General features: G+C 42.9%; 1 protein-coding gene across 1 annotated transcript in view; it reads left to right on the forward strand.

Annotated features, from left to right (window-relative positions):
* The first annotated feature begins 3,202 nt into the window (after nucleotides 1-3,202).
* The window catches only part of LOC116510737 (cilia- and flagella-associated protein 47-like), a 67,686-nt gene continuing 55,155 nt past the window's right edge, over nucleotides 3,203-15,733 (forward strand). The window contains exons 1-2 of the mRNA XM_032220388.1: nucleotides 3,203-3,295; nucleotides 15,047-15,215. Coding sequence (XP_032076279.1) covers nucleotides 3,203-3,295; nucleotides 15,047-15,215 — 262 coding nt within the window. The remainder of the gene's footprint in view (nucleotides 3,296-15,046; nucleotides 15,216-15,733) is intronic.

Raw genomic sequence — 15,733 nt, forward strand, 5'->3', positions numbered from 1 at the left:
TTGATTGAGGTATTGCTTACTTGATTGTTGATCTGAAGTTGACCTTGGAGATCTATGCTGATCCAAGTGCTGATTACTGGTGGAAAGATGCTGGAATCTTTTTCTCTTTTGGGCTGGTTGATTCCCTCTTTTGCATGGTCTACATTATAGATCAGGGGTCTACAACCTTCAACACTCAAAGAGCCATTTGGATGCATTTCCCACAGAAAAAACACTGGGAGCCAATAATAACCGTTGTGACTGGGTGGGCATGGCCAACTCAATGTCACTCACTCCCACCCAGTCACATGACACCACCATCCGCAGCTACGCCTACCCAGCCAGTCATTAGGACAGAGAATCGGTTGTTAAATTATTTGCCCTGCCTGCCCTACCTCATCCTTCTCCTCCCAGCCACCTCTTGCCACACCCGGTTTTGAGTGTTTTGTTCACATCTCTCTCTCTCTGTCAATATTGCCCTCTGTCTCTGTCTCTGTCTCTCTCTCTTCTTTCTTTCTCTCTCTTTCTCTCTCTCTCTGTCTTTCTTTCTCTCTCCCCCCTCCCTACCTCTCCCCCACTCTCATCCCCACTTCCCAAACCACACACCCAGGGAACAACTGTAAGGAAATTTGGCAACCTTTTCTCTTTCTCTGGAAAGATACAAAAATAAAACTTGCAATGCAAAAGGGGTGACTGTCAGGCTGTTACATCACAGCACTATGAGATTGCCGCCTTAGATCACCACACACACTTCAGAGAAGCATCATCCCAAGCAGCAGCACAATCACACAGGCATGCATATGCATCCTGCAACTCAGTTCAAAGGAGCCAGAAAATATAGTCCCTGGATGCTCCCGAAAATGCTTGGCAGGCAACGTTTGAGACCACCCCACATCACAAAGGCAGCCTCCACTGAATCCTTGAAAAACTGGGGAAAGGCAGAGAGAGGGGAGCAGACGGAGCCGAATCAAGTCGAATCTCTCTCTCTCTCACTCTCTCTCTCTCACTCACTCACTCACTCACTCACTCACTGCCTGACACGGCAAGAAACGGCAGGAAGCTACTTCCGGCCTTTGTTGGTCCTTGACGTACAACCTGCTCTCTACCTTGAGACACTGGCCCACCTTGCACTGCAGCCAACATTGCTGCTGTTGCCAGGGGTGAATGGGGCAGGGTCACATTGTGGCTCTGCATCGTAATGGGCTCCAAGAGGAGGAGGGGGCACCATCTCCCCCATTGTGAAACATGCTAACTTTCACTGTGCTGCGCAAGGCACTGTGAGAGCAGCAGGTATGACATGGAGGCAGCAACAGCAGTAGCATCAGGAGTCGCAGCAGAGGACTGAAAGAGCCACCAGTGCTGCGGGTTGCTGACACCCAACATAGATGTTGTTAATGCCTATGAGTCTGTTGATGGCTGATTTGTCAGAGTATCAGGCTTCTAGAAATTCCCTGGCATTTTTGGATTTGGCCTGGTCTAGGATTGTCACATTTTCCTAATCAAAACTATGATTAAATCTGTCTATATGTTGGGAAATTAAAGATTTTTTTGTCATGCCTCTGACTGCCAGTTGGTGATCATGGATATGTTCTGCCAGTCTTCTTCCTATTTGTCCTACATGGTGGTTGTTTTTTGGTTTGCTTAGGATGTTTGGCTTGTGTATTAATCTGATTCCATGTGGTTGTAGTAGTCTATTTGTAGTTTCTGAGATATTCTTGATGTATGGCAGTGTAATTCTTTTTAGCATTTGTGTTGGTTGTGCTGTATTGGATTGAGTGGTCAAGGACTTTTTAATAAAGTTGAGTTGGTATCATTTTGTTGGAATGTGTTGTATAGATACTCCATTTCCTTTTTCTGCTGTTCTGGGTTGCTACAATGTGTTTGGGACAATTTAAATGAAGTCCTTATGCAGTTTCTCTTGTGGGAGTTTTGGTTGTTGCTTTAGTAGTTAAGCATCTGGTTAGTATGGGTGGTTTTTCTGTAGACTTGCATCTACAGAAATATGTTTTATTTAAATATAAACATTTATGTATTTATTCAGAGAGTTCCATTTAGTAAGTTTATTAAAACTTTCTACGTTAAAAGTGATGAAGATTAGTTGTAAGTCTGTACATATTCTTTTGATGTTCTTACATCTCATAATAAAACTATCAACCTGAAAAATATGTGGAGTGTTCCTGTTTAAAAATGTGGCCACCTTCTCTAGCACCTTCTTCCAAAAGTGAAAACTGGATAAAAATTGTCCAGAATGGTTTGGTTTATTTGGGGGAAGGCGGCGAAGCTAAAATAGATGTGGCTAATAGCTGCCAGAACCCTGACAACTTTATCAGGCCCAACAAAAACAAATTCCTTACAGAGGCTCAATCATCTTTACAGGATTTGCTTCAAAGCCAGAGTCTAATTTAGTGTGAATCTGATCAACTTCCTCCTTTAGATTTCTTGTATATTCGTTACAATGACCTTGTAGATCAGACATGTCAAACACAAGGTCCGCAGGCTCATGGGGCTTTCCCGGAGATGGTGAGGGACCAGCCCCTGCCGCTCCAACCACAGCCCACCCCAGCTGGATGCCCTCCCGGCATGTGCACAGGAGGCACTGAGTGTGTGGGGGCTGATGGTATCTGGCAGCAGCCCGTCCACCTACCCCCAATGGCCCTGGCAAATGGGAAGGGTGGGGAGCAGGCTTGCTGGGGGATGAGGTTGGACAGTGGGTGCTGAGGGTCCAGGGGCCTTGGTGTGGTGGTGACGGTGGCCAGTTGGGCTGCCTCGCTGCAACTCCATCATCTGTCTTTGTTTGCCCAGGCCGCAAATATTGAAGTCGGGTCTCTAATCAGTTTCAGAGTTTTGTTACTTAATGCATGTGCCAATTGTTGGATTTGGCTTTGTGGCAGCTTACTTTCTTCTCAGCTATTCATCAAGAAAGCTACTCCATGTTCACCACATGAGTCATACTACGAGTAAGATGCAAGGGGAATGTGGGCAATGCTAGGGTCCAATAGTGTGATTGGGGGATGACTGCAACCAGATCTTAAATATTTGAATGCTAGTACAGACTGTAACAGTCTCTTATTTGTACTATTGGATATAGTTGGTGCCTCCAGTTTGCTTATAACTTTCTGTGTTCACCATGAGCAGGACTTAAATCAATAGAATAGAAATATACTATTGTAAAAATTGAAAGTACAAATAATTAGTAAAATTATTTTTATATTTTCTGATAGATATGCATAATACATCAGAGGCATCTCGAGTATATCGTGTGACTATAGAAGCCAATACTATTATGGACTGTTCTCTGAATTTCACACCAAAAGAAGTATGTTTTAGTGAATATTAATCTATTTATATTGTTTTAGAATGTTATTTCCCATTTTCCCTGCCCAGGTCCTGTTGGGCTACTGCATTAAGGCAACATGTGCCTGTATGTACGAATGTGTGTGTATTCCTGGGAGGGGTGAGTAAAAAACATTGAGAGGATGTGCCAAGATTATATTTTCCTAGTAGAGTCACCCACCATATAAAGATCCCAACTCAGCTAAAATAAACAGGCATCTATATTGGCCAGCAGCAGCAATTCTCACTCATACTGTAATGAGAGTTGCAAATCAATTACTGCACGGGAGAAAGAAAAAGTAAACCATGCCTATATTTTTTATCAATAAAGCCACTTGGATAGAAAATATAAAATAATTGATGATACCACACAACATCTGTAAAGATATTGAAGATGGAATCAAACAAGGAAATAAAAGGAAAGCCTTTTCAAAGATTTCTAAGCTCAGGTTCCAATCTTGAATTGGACACGCTAAAAAAATCCAGTGGATAGATCATAATCAATTTAAAGGTTATTAAACAAAGATAGAAATTGTATATTGAAATGCTATATAGTAGAAATGTCTACATTCAAGATTCCCTAGAAGATACATATTTCTTATTTACAAGAAACTCTGGTACTAGATGGTGACTTTAGATCACCATCCTGATCATTACCCAACTCAAAAGGCTACAGGAATTGATGGAATTACCCATTGATATACAGCAAGCAACAGAAGGTTGGTCAATGCTTGGTCAAAGTTCAAACAAAGCTATGCCAGCAAATCTGGAGAATGACAATGGGCACAGATTGGAAGAGATGAGTCTACATTCCAATAACTAATAAGTGTGCAAACTATTGTACATATCCTTAATGCCATATGACAGTAAAATAATGGTTAGGATTATCCAATGCAGATTAGAACCCTATGTGGAAAAAGAGATGTCAGATGTTAAAACAAGTTTTAGAAAAGGCCATATATGAGACCTAATTGCTATATAATTGAGAAAGAGAAAAAATATAAAAAGTGACTATGTCTATCATTGATGATCAAAAAGTTTTTGACTGACAAATTACGGGATGTGCTCAAAAAAGAGGAATCTCAGAACATCTCATTGTACCCATGAGAAATTATATGCACATCAGAAAGCAAATTATGGACAGCCTGACTCCAGATTGGCAGACGAGTGAGACAAGGCTGTATATCTTCTCTTATATACTCAATTTATATGCTTATATATATTAAGGGAAGTTGGATTAGAAGAAGATAAATGTGGTTTTGAAATTGGAAGAAGTAATTTCCATTACTAATTTTGGAGATGTTTTCTTTAAATCACCCAGTACTAATTCACGGTGATTCCCAATTCTGTTTCCTGTTATCAACAAACTCTCTTCAAATATATTGTATCAGTTTCCTTATGGTTTGCACTGCCAATGGGAGATAATAGTTGATACTTCTGAAAACTATTGGACTGGGAAAAATTGATCTACATAACATTGGAAAAGGTTTACTGTTCTGCCCCCCTCGTCCTACACCAAAGCACGCCGAGACAAAGATACTGCATTTATTAACACACAGACAGGACCTTGGCAGCAAGCCAGCACAGACTAACCTTGGCAGCAATCCAGCCTGCCAAGCTAGCCACGAAAGTTCTCCAACTTTAGTGAATACGTTGACTCCTGCAAAGGGGCGTGTGCACAATCATTCCTTTTATAGTCTTGAGAGGAGCCTAATTACCACCAGCTGAGTGCAATTATCTCCTGTAACTGCATAACTGTTCCTTACGCCTATTAGCTCTTCGGTGCCGGGCATCCAGGAACAACTCCCTTGGCTCCTCCCCACTGCTCCAATTCATGACGTCCGGATCACACTCCCTTGTCTCCTCCCCACTGGTCCAAAGCTCAGGCGCCTCCTGGTGGCCAACCAACCTCTCTGCACCCTGCTCGGAGTCGGAACCCTGTCACATCCTCCAGAGCCGACTCATAGGGCCCCTCGCTGTCGGAGTCTGGTGGCAGCTCCAATGGCTCCTGCTGGGCCACAACAGTTTACATTCCAATTCCAAAGAAGGGCAATGCCAAAGAATGTTCATTGCACTCATTTCACATGCTAGTAAAGTTATGCTCAAAATCCTATAAGCTAGGCTCCAGCACAATGTGGATCAAGAACTACCAGAAGTACAGGCAGGATTTCAAAGAGGCAGAGGAACTAGAGATCAAATTGCCAACATGCGCTGGATCATGGAGAAAGCTAGGGAGTTCCAGAAAAAGATCTATTTCTGCTTCATTGACTATGCTAAAGCCTTTGATTGTGTGGATCACAACAAATTGTGGCAAGTTCTTAAAGAGATGGGAGTACCAGACCATCATATTTGTCTCTTGAGAAACCTATATGCAGGTGAAGAAGCAACAGTAAGAACTGGACACGGAACCACTGATTGGTTCAAAACTGGGAAAGGAGTCTGGGAAGGCTGTATACTGTCGCCCTGTCTATTTAATTTATATGCAGAGCACATCATGAGAAAGGTGGGATTAGATTAATCAAAAGTTGGAATTAAGATTGCTGGGAAAATATCAACAACCTCAGATATGCAGTTGATACCGCTAATGGCAGAAAGTGAAGACGAACTAAAGAGACTTTTTATGCGGGTGAAGGATGAGAGTGCAAAAGTTGGCTTGAAACTCAACATTAAGAAAACTAAGATCATGGCATCCGGCCCTCTCAATTCCTCGCAAATAGATGGGGAAGAAATGGAGGTAGTGACAGATTTTATTTTCTTGGACTCCAAGATCACCACAGATGGGGACTGCAGCCAAGAAATTAAAAGACGCTTGCTCCTGGGGAGGAATGCTATGGAAAATCTAGACAGCATACTAAAAAGCAGAGACATCATCCTGTCAACAAAAGTGTGTATAGACACCAAGTGAATTAGAGGAAGAGTGGGAAGTAGAGGAGAGAAGAAAGATAGGAAGAGAGGGATAGGAGAGAGGATATATATTATATATTATATATTATAATATATATATATATATATATATATATATATATATATATATATATATATATATATATATATATATATATATATATAATATGTATATATCATTATTCATATGATCTATATATAATAATAATAATAATAATAATAATAATAATGATATATAATATGTATATATCATTATTCATATGATCCCATGTTTTTTCCATAGGTGCAGGTTCCACTTTTTGTGTCAACAAGTGCCATTTTGTATAATCAAATGTACCATCTGTGTCCAACTGGGCATTTTTCATGTCCTCAATTATTGTATCTTGCTATCTTTGCTTTGGCCTTTCATGTGGTTGCTTGCCATCTATATTAAAGTGGAAGGCAATGCAGACAACAATATGGAGTGCATCTCGCAGAACATGGTCTTACCACTATTTTTAAAATGTATATATGTATAAGAACTTTTGAACACTTCAGTGAAGGGTAGTAAGTCTGACCAGTTGTCTTGCTGATAGTCTACATAACACCGGAGGTAGTGTTCCACCATCGCATTGGCCCTCTCTGCTGCACCATTTGTGCTGGGATGAAATGCGGAGCTGAGTCCCTGTGTGGACCCAATTGATCTGAGGAACTCTCTCTAGAACTTGGCGGTGAACTGAACTCCGCAATCTGAAATGACCCTTTTTGGCACCCCGTGCAGGCGATAAATGTGTTTCACAAACATTTTTGATAATTTCTTTGCGGATGGCAACCCTGAGCAAGCGATGAAATGTGCTTGCATGGAAAACAAATAAATAACTGTCCAGATTACTCTATTACCACCGCTGTCTGGAAGTTCGATGATGAAATCCATAGCGATCTCTTCCCACAGTCTGCTGGGGCTCGCCACTCCTTGTAGTAGTCCAGGGGGCTTTCCTGGCCAGGTTTTCATTATGGCACAAGTAGCACAGCTTTTGACATAATCTTCCACCTCCGATTTCATCTTTGGCCACCAAAATTGACGTCTGGTGAAGTGGAGTGTTTTTAGGAATCCGAAGTGGCCTCCTGGTTTTGCATCATGGTTCCGTTGTAGCACTTGCAGCCTCATCTCTGCAGGAATGTATAGCTTGGACCCTTTCCAGGCTAAGCCCTCGCTCACTGTTAGGATGTCCTTGTTGTTGTTGAACCACGGGTCTGTCTGGAGAGCTGCCTTCAGCTCGGTCGTCAACTTATCTTGGATCCGAGTGGTGACTAGAGCTGCTTTTTGGTGAGAGGGAGATATGATGGGATGGACGACTTCTTCCTTCTTACTGTCATATTGCGGTTTTCTCGACAGAGCATCTGCTAACAAGTTCTTTCCTGCTGGGATGTGTTTAATTTCGAATTTGAACCTTTGGAAGTATTGTGCCCAGCGAACTTGCTTAGGGGATAACCTCCGATGAGCTAAAAGTGCTTCGAGGTTTTTATGATCAGTCCAGACCTCGAATGGTATGTCCCTCCCTTCTAGGAGATGTCTCCAGGTGAGCATGGTCCACCTGATTGCGAATGCCTCTTTCTCCCAAATGGGCCACCTTCTTTCAGTAGGGTTGAGTTTCTTGGAGATATAAGCACAAGGCAAGAGGTGGCCTTCTTTGCTTTTTTGTAGTAGTACTGCGGCTATTGCTACATCACTGGCATCCGTCTGGATTATAAAAGGTCGTTCTGGGTCGGGATGTTGCAAGATGGGCTCTTGGGCAAAGAGCCGTTTTAATTTCTCAAAGGCTTTTTGACAGTCCATCATCCACCTTAGTGGTTGCTTAGCTTTTGGCTTTGTTGGGGAAGGACCCGTCTTTAGTAACTCAGTTAATGGTAGAGCAATTTCAGCGAAAGTTGGGATGAACTGCCTACAAAAATTCACAAATCCAAGAAAGCTTTGCAGTTGTTTGCGAGTACTGGGAGGTTTCAAATCCAACACCACTTTTACTTTTCCTGGATCCATTTCTACTCCTTCGTTGGAGATCCGATACCCCAGGTAAATCTAGCGAGGTCTTGTGGAATTCACACTTTGACAACTTGGCGTACAGTTTGGCATCTAGAAGTTTTTTTTCAGAACTTGACGCACAAGTTTTACATGTTCTTCTAAGGTCTCAGAGAAAATCAAGATGTCATCCAAATAAATGAGTACTCCGCGGTACAGGTGGTCGTGTAACACCTCATTTATGTACTGCATGAAGACTGCGGGTGCTCCTTGTAGTCCAAAAGGCATGACTTTGTACTGGAAGCTTCCCAGGGGAGTGTTAAGTGCAGTTTTCCACTCATCCCCTTTCTGGATTCGTATGCGGTAATATGCCTCTCTCAAGTCCAGCTTGCTGAAGATTTTGCCTTTAGCCAAGTGGTTCAACATATCTTTCATGAAGGGGAGGGGATAGGTGTTCTTTTCGCACACTGCATTCAAAGCTCGCAGAACTACACAGAGGCGAACTCCGCCATCTTTCTTTTCTCTGCAGAGCACTGGGGCCACTACCTTCAACTTGGCTGGTTCAATAAAGCGCCCTTTTAAATTGGTGTCGATCTACTTCCTCAATTCAGTCATCTCCTTGGGAGTCATAGAGTACATTTTTGGTTTTGGTAAGGTTACTCCTGGTTTGAAGTCTGCATAGTCTGTGGGGCGGTGAGGTGGAAGGTAGTTTCTGTCTTCCTCACTGAACACACCCGCCAAGTCCCAGTAGACCTTTGGCACTCGTTGTATCCCTGGAGGTTTGGTGTCTGCTGCGGGGGCTGCAGGTTCCGGATAGTTTGGGCTGTTGGTTCTAATTGTTCTTGGGTGGCCTTTAGGCTCCACGGACGGTAACGGCCCAAAGTCAATGATCAACTTTCTAACACCGTCCTCCCACTTGATAGTCGGTGCTCACTTGTCCAACCATGCAAGTCCCAAGATAATTGACTCCTGCATTTTTGGGGCTACAATGAATCTGATGAACTCATAGTGTTGGCCTATCTTCAACTTCACTAATTCAGTGATCTTTTGTGGCTGGTGCACCCCCAATTAGGGTTCTATCTACTTGCTCGAACCGAATAGGGTGGGTTAGGGGTCTTGTGCGTATACCTAGCTGCTCCACTATTGACATGCTGATTAAGCATCTGGTGCAGCCAGTGTCTATGATCGCCCCAACTTCCCCTTCTACCCCTGTTCTGGGCACTTGGAGTTGGGATTTTATGGTAAAGGAGGGAATAGGTGCACTCACCATTGGGTCGTCTTCGGCATTTGCATCCTCCTCCTCTGAGGCCACAGGGGTTTCTTCAATAGCAGGGTTCTCCGCCTCTATTGGCTGCTGTAGTAAGCTCCTCTTTTCGTGTGACTTTTTGGTTTTTTTCTTCATTGCGCTGGCAGGTGGTTGGCGCTGTTGTGGAACAGGAGCTGGAGCCAGGCATTCTGTTGCTCTGTGGCCCATCTGACCACATCTGTAGCACTTTATGTAGGCCCCACGGGGGGGTTGGTAGAGACCTCTCAGCTCGCTGCCTGTGCATACGTTGGCCCAAAGGCTTTTTGGCAGGGATTCCGGTACCAGGATTTCGATAGGTGTTAATCTCGTGGTCTAGTATGATTGCAGTGGTATACCAATCTTGGAAACGTTCCAGGATCCCCCTTACGGCACAAGCTTCTTTAAGTTTGAGATCTAAGGCTTTTTTGAATGTGTAGACCAAGAGTCTTTCTGGTCAATAGCGTAATCTCCCAGCTATTCTCCGGAACTCCCAAACTAATTCCTTCACGGGACAACCAGCCTGTCGCAATTCGTGGATCTGGTCTTCAGCATCCACATTTTGGGCCACATCGCTAAACCTGGTGTGCATCAGTTGGATGAACCCATTTAGCTCCGCTATCCACTGCGCAGCCTCCTTTTCATTCATCCCCTCTGCTATCTCTTGGATCAACTCTCGATCAGATGGGTATTGAGGCCTCACTTGATCAACGTACGCCCATACTCGATTTAGGAAATAAGCCAGCTTATCTGGGGACCCATCAAATGTTGCACGGAACCGTGGGGGTGTGGGAGGAGGGGCCGCTGGTGGTTGAACAGGGGCAGTTTGTTGGTTTGCTGCTGGGGGTGGTAAGCCCCTCCGTTGACCCACACCCATCGGTTGAGCAAAAGCCTGGGGAGGCATTGCTGGGGGGCTGGACCTGGTGGCGGTCCCATTCTCTGGATTTGCCCAGGAGCAGTTATCTCGGAAGGCACCATCTGCTGGAAGAGGATAGGTGTCCATTGACATTGAGCCCATCCATGACCCGGGATGAATGCTCACCCTTGGTTTGCTTGAATCATGGGTTCGGAGTCACCCCTTTGCCGTTGTGGGGAGGTGTATGTGTTCCAGGCCTCTTACTGCCGGCTGGATTGACCTCTCCTAATTGGAGGGGGGTCTGGTTGCACTCCAGTAGGAGGCAGGGATGCTGATGTGACTGCTCTAGGCATCAATCCAGCCGCAAAGGTGTGGGTTGATTCATTAGCTACTCTATGGAAGGAGCCCACGTCTCCGCTCCACTTGGCAGAGATTTCCCTACGGGGAAAGGAGAATGTGGGGGGTGCCAGGTTCCACTGAGGGGTCTCTTCAGAGGAGAGGGGTTTTATTTCACTCACGTCTAGCCGTAGGAAATGGTCTGGGAGGCCCATTAGAGAAGGACTGCGTGAGGGCGGCTGAGTTCTCCATTCACCAGTTCTTCTGGTAATCATCCAGTCGTCTGTTGAAGGTTCCCTGGCAACCCCTTCTTCTTCTGGCAGGCATTCCTTAGAAGCCATAAATCTTGATGTCTCCTCCTGGAATTCCTTTCGTCGGGCCCCCAACTCCCTAATCTCTGCAGCTTCTATCAATTCCTTAAGAGACACCTCTTGAGTCTCGGCCAAATTAATTGAGCCGTCATTATTAGCTTTCTCCATCTTCACTGAATTTTCGTACTGCCCAGGGTTGGGTCAGAACTGGGATTCAGTACCCCTGATAGCTTCCCAGCTTGGGATGCTGATAGTTTATCTTAGTGCAGAGTCGGAATGATGTAAGCTTTCCAAATACCATGTAAAATTAAATCAGAGTCGAAGCCAAAACTATGCTTAAAGTTCCAATTTAATAAAGGAGGCATGTTGCATAGAGCTATGCGATTCCGACTCTGGAAGTTACATCAGAATCCCACCCAGTTAAAAGTTCATGATCTTGCCCCCACACCCACAGTCCATCACATGGTCCAATCTTCTTCTTTCACGCTGGCGTCCATGCCTAACTGCTTCCGTCCAGGTGTTCAGGTTTGGAAGACAAAAGATGACCTTGAGCTTCTAGGAAAGAATTTCTTATTTTGAAAACAACACGTTCTACCCTTTGCTAAATCCCCCCCTTAATAAGAGTGTGGCAGGCCAAAGATTCTTAAAGGAACCGCTGCAGGCCTGACACTATGTTCACTCCAGGGATGGGTTTCAATTTTTTTTACTACCGGTTCTGTGGGTGTGGCTTATTTTGTGGGCATGGCTTAGTGGTCATGTGACTGGGTTGGAGTGGCTTGGCAGTCATGTGACTGGATGGGCATGGCCAACTCAATGTCACTCACATCGCCTGGCCCCTCCCCGCCCAGCCATTCCTTGTCACACCCAGCCTCAACATATCTATAGTTCTGTAAAAATGTTGTTCATCTTTTTTCAACTTTATTATCTACATACTGTAAGGTTTGAGAATACGATCCATAGAAGTTTGAGAATACATGAAAGTGACAATGAGCCAAAATGAGACTTTGATGGAAGCTTGAATAACAATCAGCATTTAAACTTTGATCAAAGTTAAAAGACATGATGGTCAGTTGTTCCAAACATACCTAAGTAGGAAAGAACTACACTTCAGAGGAGGTGTAACTCCTTTTTATAAAGTCAGAAATGCCATAAAATGGCTTCCTAATTAGATTTGTGTATTCTTGCAAAAAGGATAGAATACTCCTTATCAGCCTTATCTCTTTCTTTTGTTCTCACGATTGGCCATTTGGCCCCCTGTTGTGAAGGGAACAGATCAAAGGTGAGAAACATTCTTAGGCAGAAGGGGGGGGGGAGGCTCTGATCAAAGATGAGACATATGTTTTGACAAATGCTCACATCTTCACCTGAAGGCATCGCTGGCAGCCACTTCCTGCTGAAGTCTGTGCTCTTCCCACTGCTGCTTGGCCTCCTCGATGTACGGAGGCAGGAGCTGGCAGTTTCGTCCATTGCCTGCAAGCTCCGGGGGGTGAGCAGCCGAGCGAGCAAGTCATGATCTGCCAGCTGGCTCTAATCTGTAGCTTATTCGTGAACACATTTACTCATGAGCATGGTGCTCACAAGTAAACTGCAGATTATAGGCAGCTGGTGCAGGCACTACACCTGAAGGGCAGGAAGCCTTTGGCAAAGGTGGTGCCAACTCTGCTCTGCAGTGCTGGGGACCCTGCTGGCTTTTGGGGCTGCTGCTCGCCATATCCTGGCCAAAGCCATGTGGGAAAACCCGGGAATTCTGAGACGCCTCACCACTGCTGCCACCACCTTGGCTGGAATGGGGCACTGCCCACCGCTGCTGCTGCTGCCACCACTGCCCTCTCCTGCCACTGCCACTGCCCTCTCCTGCCACCATCCTTTTCCTCTACCATCGTCCTCTCTAGCATGCAAAGCTTGCAAGGCTGCCCCCATCCCCGCCACAGTGCTAACTTGTGTGTAGACAGGAGTAGGCAGAAGGAGGCAGTAGTTGCATGTGGCAAAGGCAAGGCAGTGCAAGCGTCAGAGCGGGCATACCACTTGGGGGCATGGCCAACCAGCGGTCACTACCAGTTCTGCAACCCAGGCTGCCATACCACTACCGGTTCCACGAACCAGTCCAAATCAGTAGGAACCCACCTCTGGTTCACTCCTGAATTACAGAAGTTTAACAATTTTACTTTAAGGAAGGGTTTACAACTGAAGTATAATATCCAACTTTAACTAGACATGCAATTATAATTATTATATATTTTATGTAAACTGCCTGCTGAAGACAGATGTAAGACAGATTAAAGGAAAAAAGGGTTTCATGCAGCTCTTATTTTCTTAATAATTGATATTTATTTCTTCACAGTTAGCAAAAGCACATTTAATTTTCTCACTGACTAAAAATGAAAGAGAGAGAGAGAGAGAGAGAGAGAGAGGGAGAGAGAGCTTTTTTTTTTTAAAAAAAGATACTACATTTCTTTTACCAGTGAGTGAAGTTATAGGGCACTGTTTAGGTTTTTTCTGTTTTTTGCTGATAAAATATTTTTATGTGTGACACATCTATTTCTTCTTTTTAATTTAATTATATATGTCAATTAAGTTTGTTTTAATTTTATGGCAAATTATCACTGAGGATAAATAGAATGTTTTTCCCATATAGTAGCTTTTGACATTTTGCTAAGCCAGATTTCCTTTTTCATTATATCAGTTCTACAATTGCTCTGAATTGGTTTTACTCCATTTTGTTTTTTGGAGGAAACAGTTCTATGAAAATTGACATTGGAACTGCTTGTTCAACCTCTAGTAAGAAAACGTTATATCTACTATATTAGGATATATATCCATGTATATAAAGATAAATTGTCTGAAGCTATAGGTTTCATATCATCAGTGCACAAATAAATACAATACAGAACAAATAATTAGTACAACATAACACCACAATACCACTGATATTAAGCTGCACTTAATTGTCTTCTTTCCTCTACTGAGATTCAACATTGAACTGTTATATCAGATTCAAAAGAATAAAACTTTATAAAATCAAGTTCTTAAAAAGAATAAAGCCCAAACTTCTAGAAATGCAACATTGGTAAAGTTCAACATACTGTACTTTCTGAGGACTGTCCTCAAATATTGTTTAAAAGCTAACACTTTGGGCAGAACATAGCAGTTCCAGTGGATCTAGTTTGGTTGCAGTATCTGCTGATAAACTTCCAAGTCCTATTTAAAGTGCTATTAATTTTAACTTCCTTTATTGCGTGGAATGACAATTCATGGTGTCCATAATCTTTTATACTATTCACTTGCTTTTGAGATAATTTTCATAATACTTCCTCTTAAAATCTTCTATACAAGTCAGGTGGCAAGAGGTTCTTTGAATATTTGGAAGAATAAAGGTCACACATTTAGTTTTCCCAAAGCAATAGGTTTTTTTCCCCTAATTTTTAGAACTATATTTACATTTTCAGTCTTTTTAATCGTTAATTTCATTTCTTTATGGAGATACTTTTATTTCTTAGTATTTTGGGAATATGAATTGACTACTGCCAGAATACAAGGTGCACTGGTTTCTGGTATTCAAACATTTATATTGCTAGCATTGAGAAAATTATAAATTTATATTCATCCCTTAGGTGTGTGAGATATTAAAACCCAATTTTTATGCTCACAATTCAAAAGACAAGTCTGGTTCACAATTCAAAAGTTTTTATTGCAAAGAAATTGAAGAAGTGGTTGCAAGCACGGCCTCCCAGAATTCTTCCCAATAGCTTGAATACTAGGAGCACAAAGACAGATTTCAAGTAATACAATTTATACGTTTCTACTCATCATACATGACGCTTAAGCCCTCCCCATTTTCTTTGAAGTTATTTCACATTTCAGCATGACTTTTCCTGCAGACCCCTTTTGCTTCTTTTGTTGTTTAGGCTGCGGATGTTTACCATCTCACCATTTGGTGTGCTTGTCTGTATTTCAAAGTCAAAGGAATTTTACAGCGCCAAGAGTCTCACACCTTTGTGTTACATTTTACACTTTATATGAAAGAGTAACTTGTTATTTATTTCCTTCAGGTGGCAGCCTATGACTTTACTCTTCCAATAAAAATTAATGCTGATGAAGCTTGGTGTTCCACAAATGCTTCAAAAAAGTTAAATCCTGCTAGTTCAACAAAGCATATGGTTGTTCCTCGACCTCAGTCATTGACTATACCTACTCAAGAATGCAAAGTTCAAGCAACTGGTATGTAAGCCTCAGAGGTAAATATAGATGTGCGTATATAGAACATCCTTTAATAATTTTTCAGTGTAATAAAATGGACAAATCAGGTGACAAGAACAGTTGTCTAATAAGGAATTTATTTATTCACATCCTTCAGAAAGGGGCTGTGGGTGGTGTACAATAAAATATAAAAATAGTATATAAGGATTTTAAAAGATTTAAATGAAAAATAGAATTTAAAAGAAGGTAAGGATGATTGAACCCTGTTAAAAATTAGTTAAAAAGGTGAAGAGAGGGCTGTCAGGGCACCATCCATCTCCATAGCTGTGTATTCCTTTTGGTTTCCCACATGAGGCCATAGAGCCTTGTTTTAACTCCTTTTCAGAAGGCCAGGAGAGTCGGGTGTACCTTACCTCCAGGGGAAGAATATTCTACAGGATAGGGGGCGATGGCAGAGAAGGCTCTTTTCCTAGACCTCACCAGTCAAAATTCTTTAATTGATGGGATCTGCAACATATTTCCCCTGCCGGAGTGGGTGG

This window comes from Thamnophis elegans, chromosome 6, assembly GCF_009769535.1.
Source record: "Thamnophis elegans isolate rThaEle1 chromosome 6, rThaEle1.pri, whole genome shotgun sequence".
Lineage (NCBI taxonomy): Eukaryota > Metazoa > Chordata > Lepidosauria > Squamata > Colubridae > Thamnophis > Thamnophis elegans.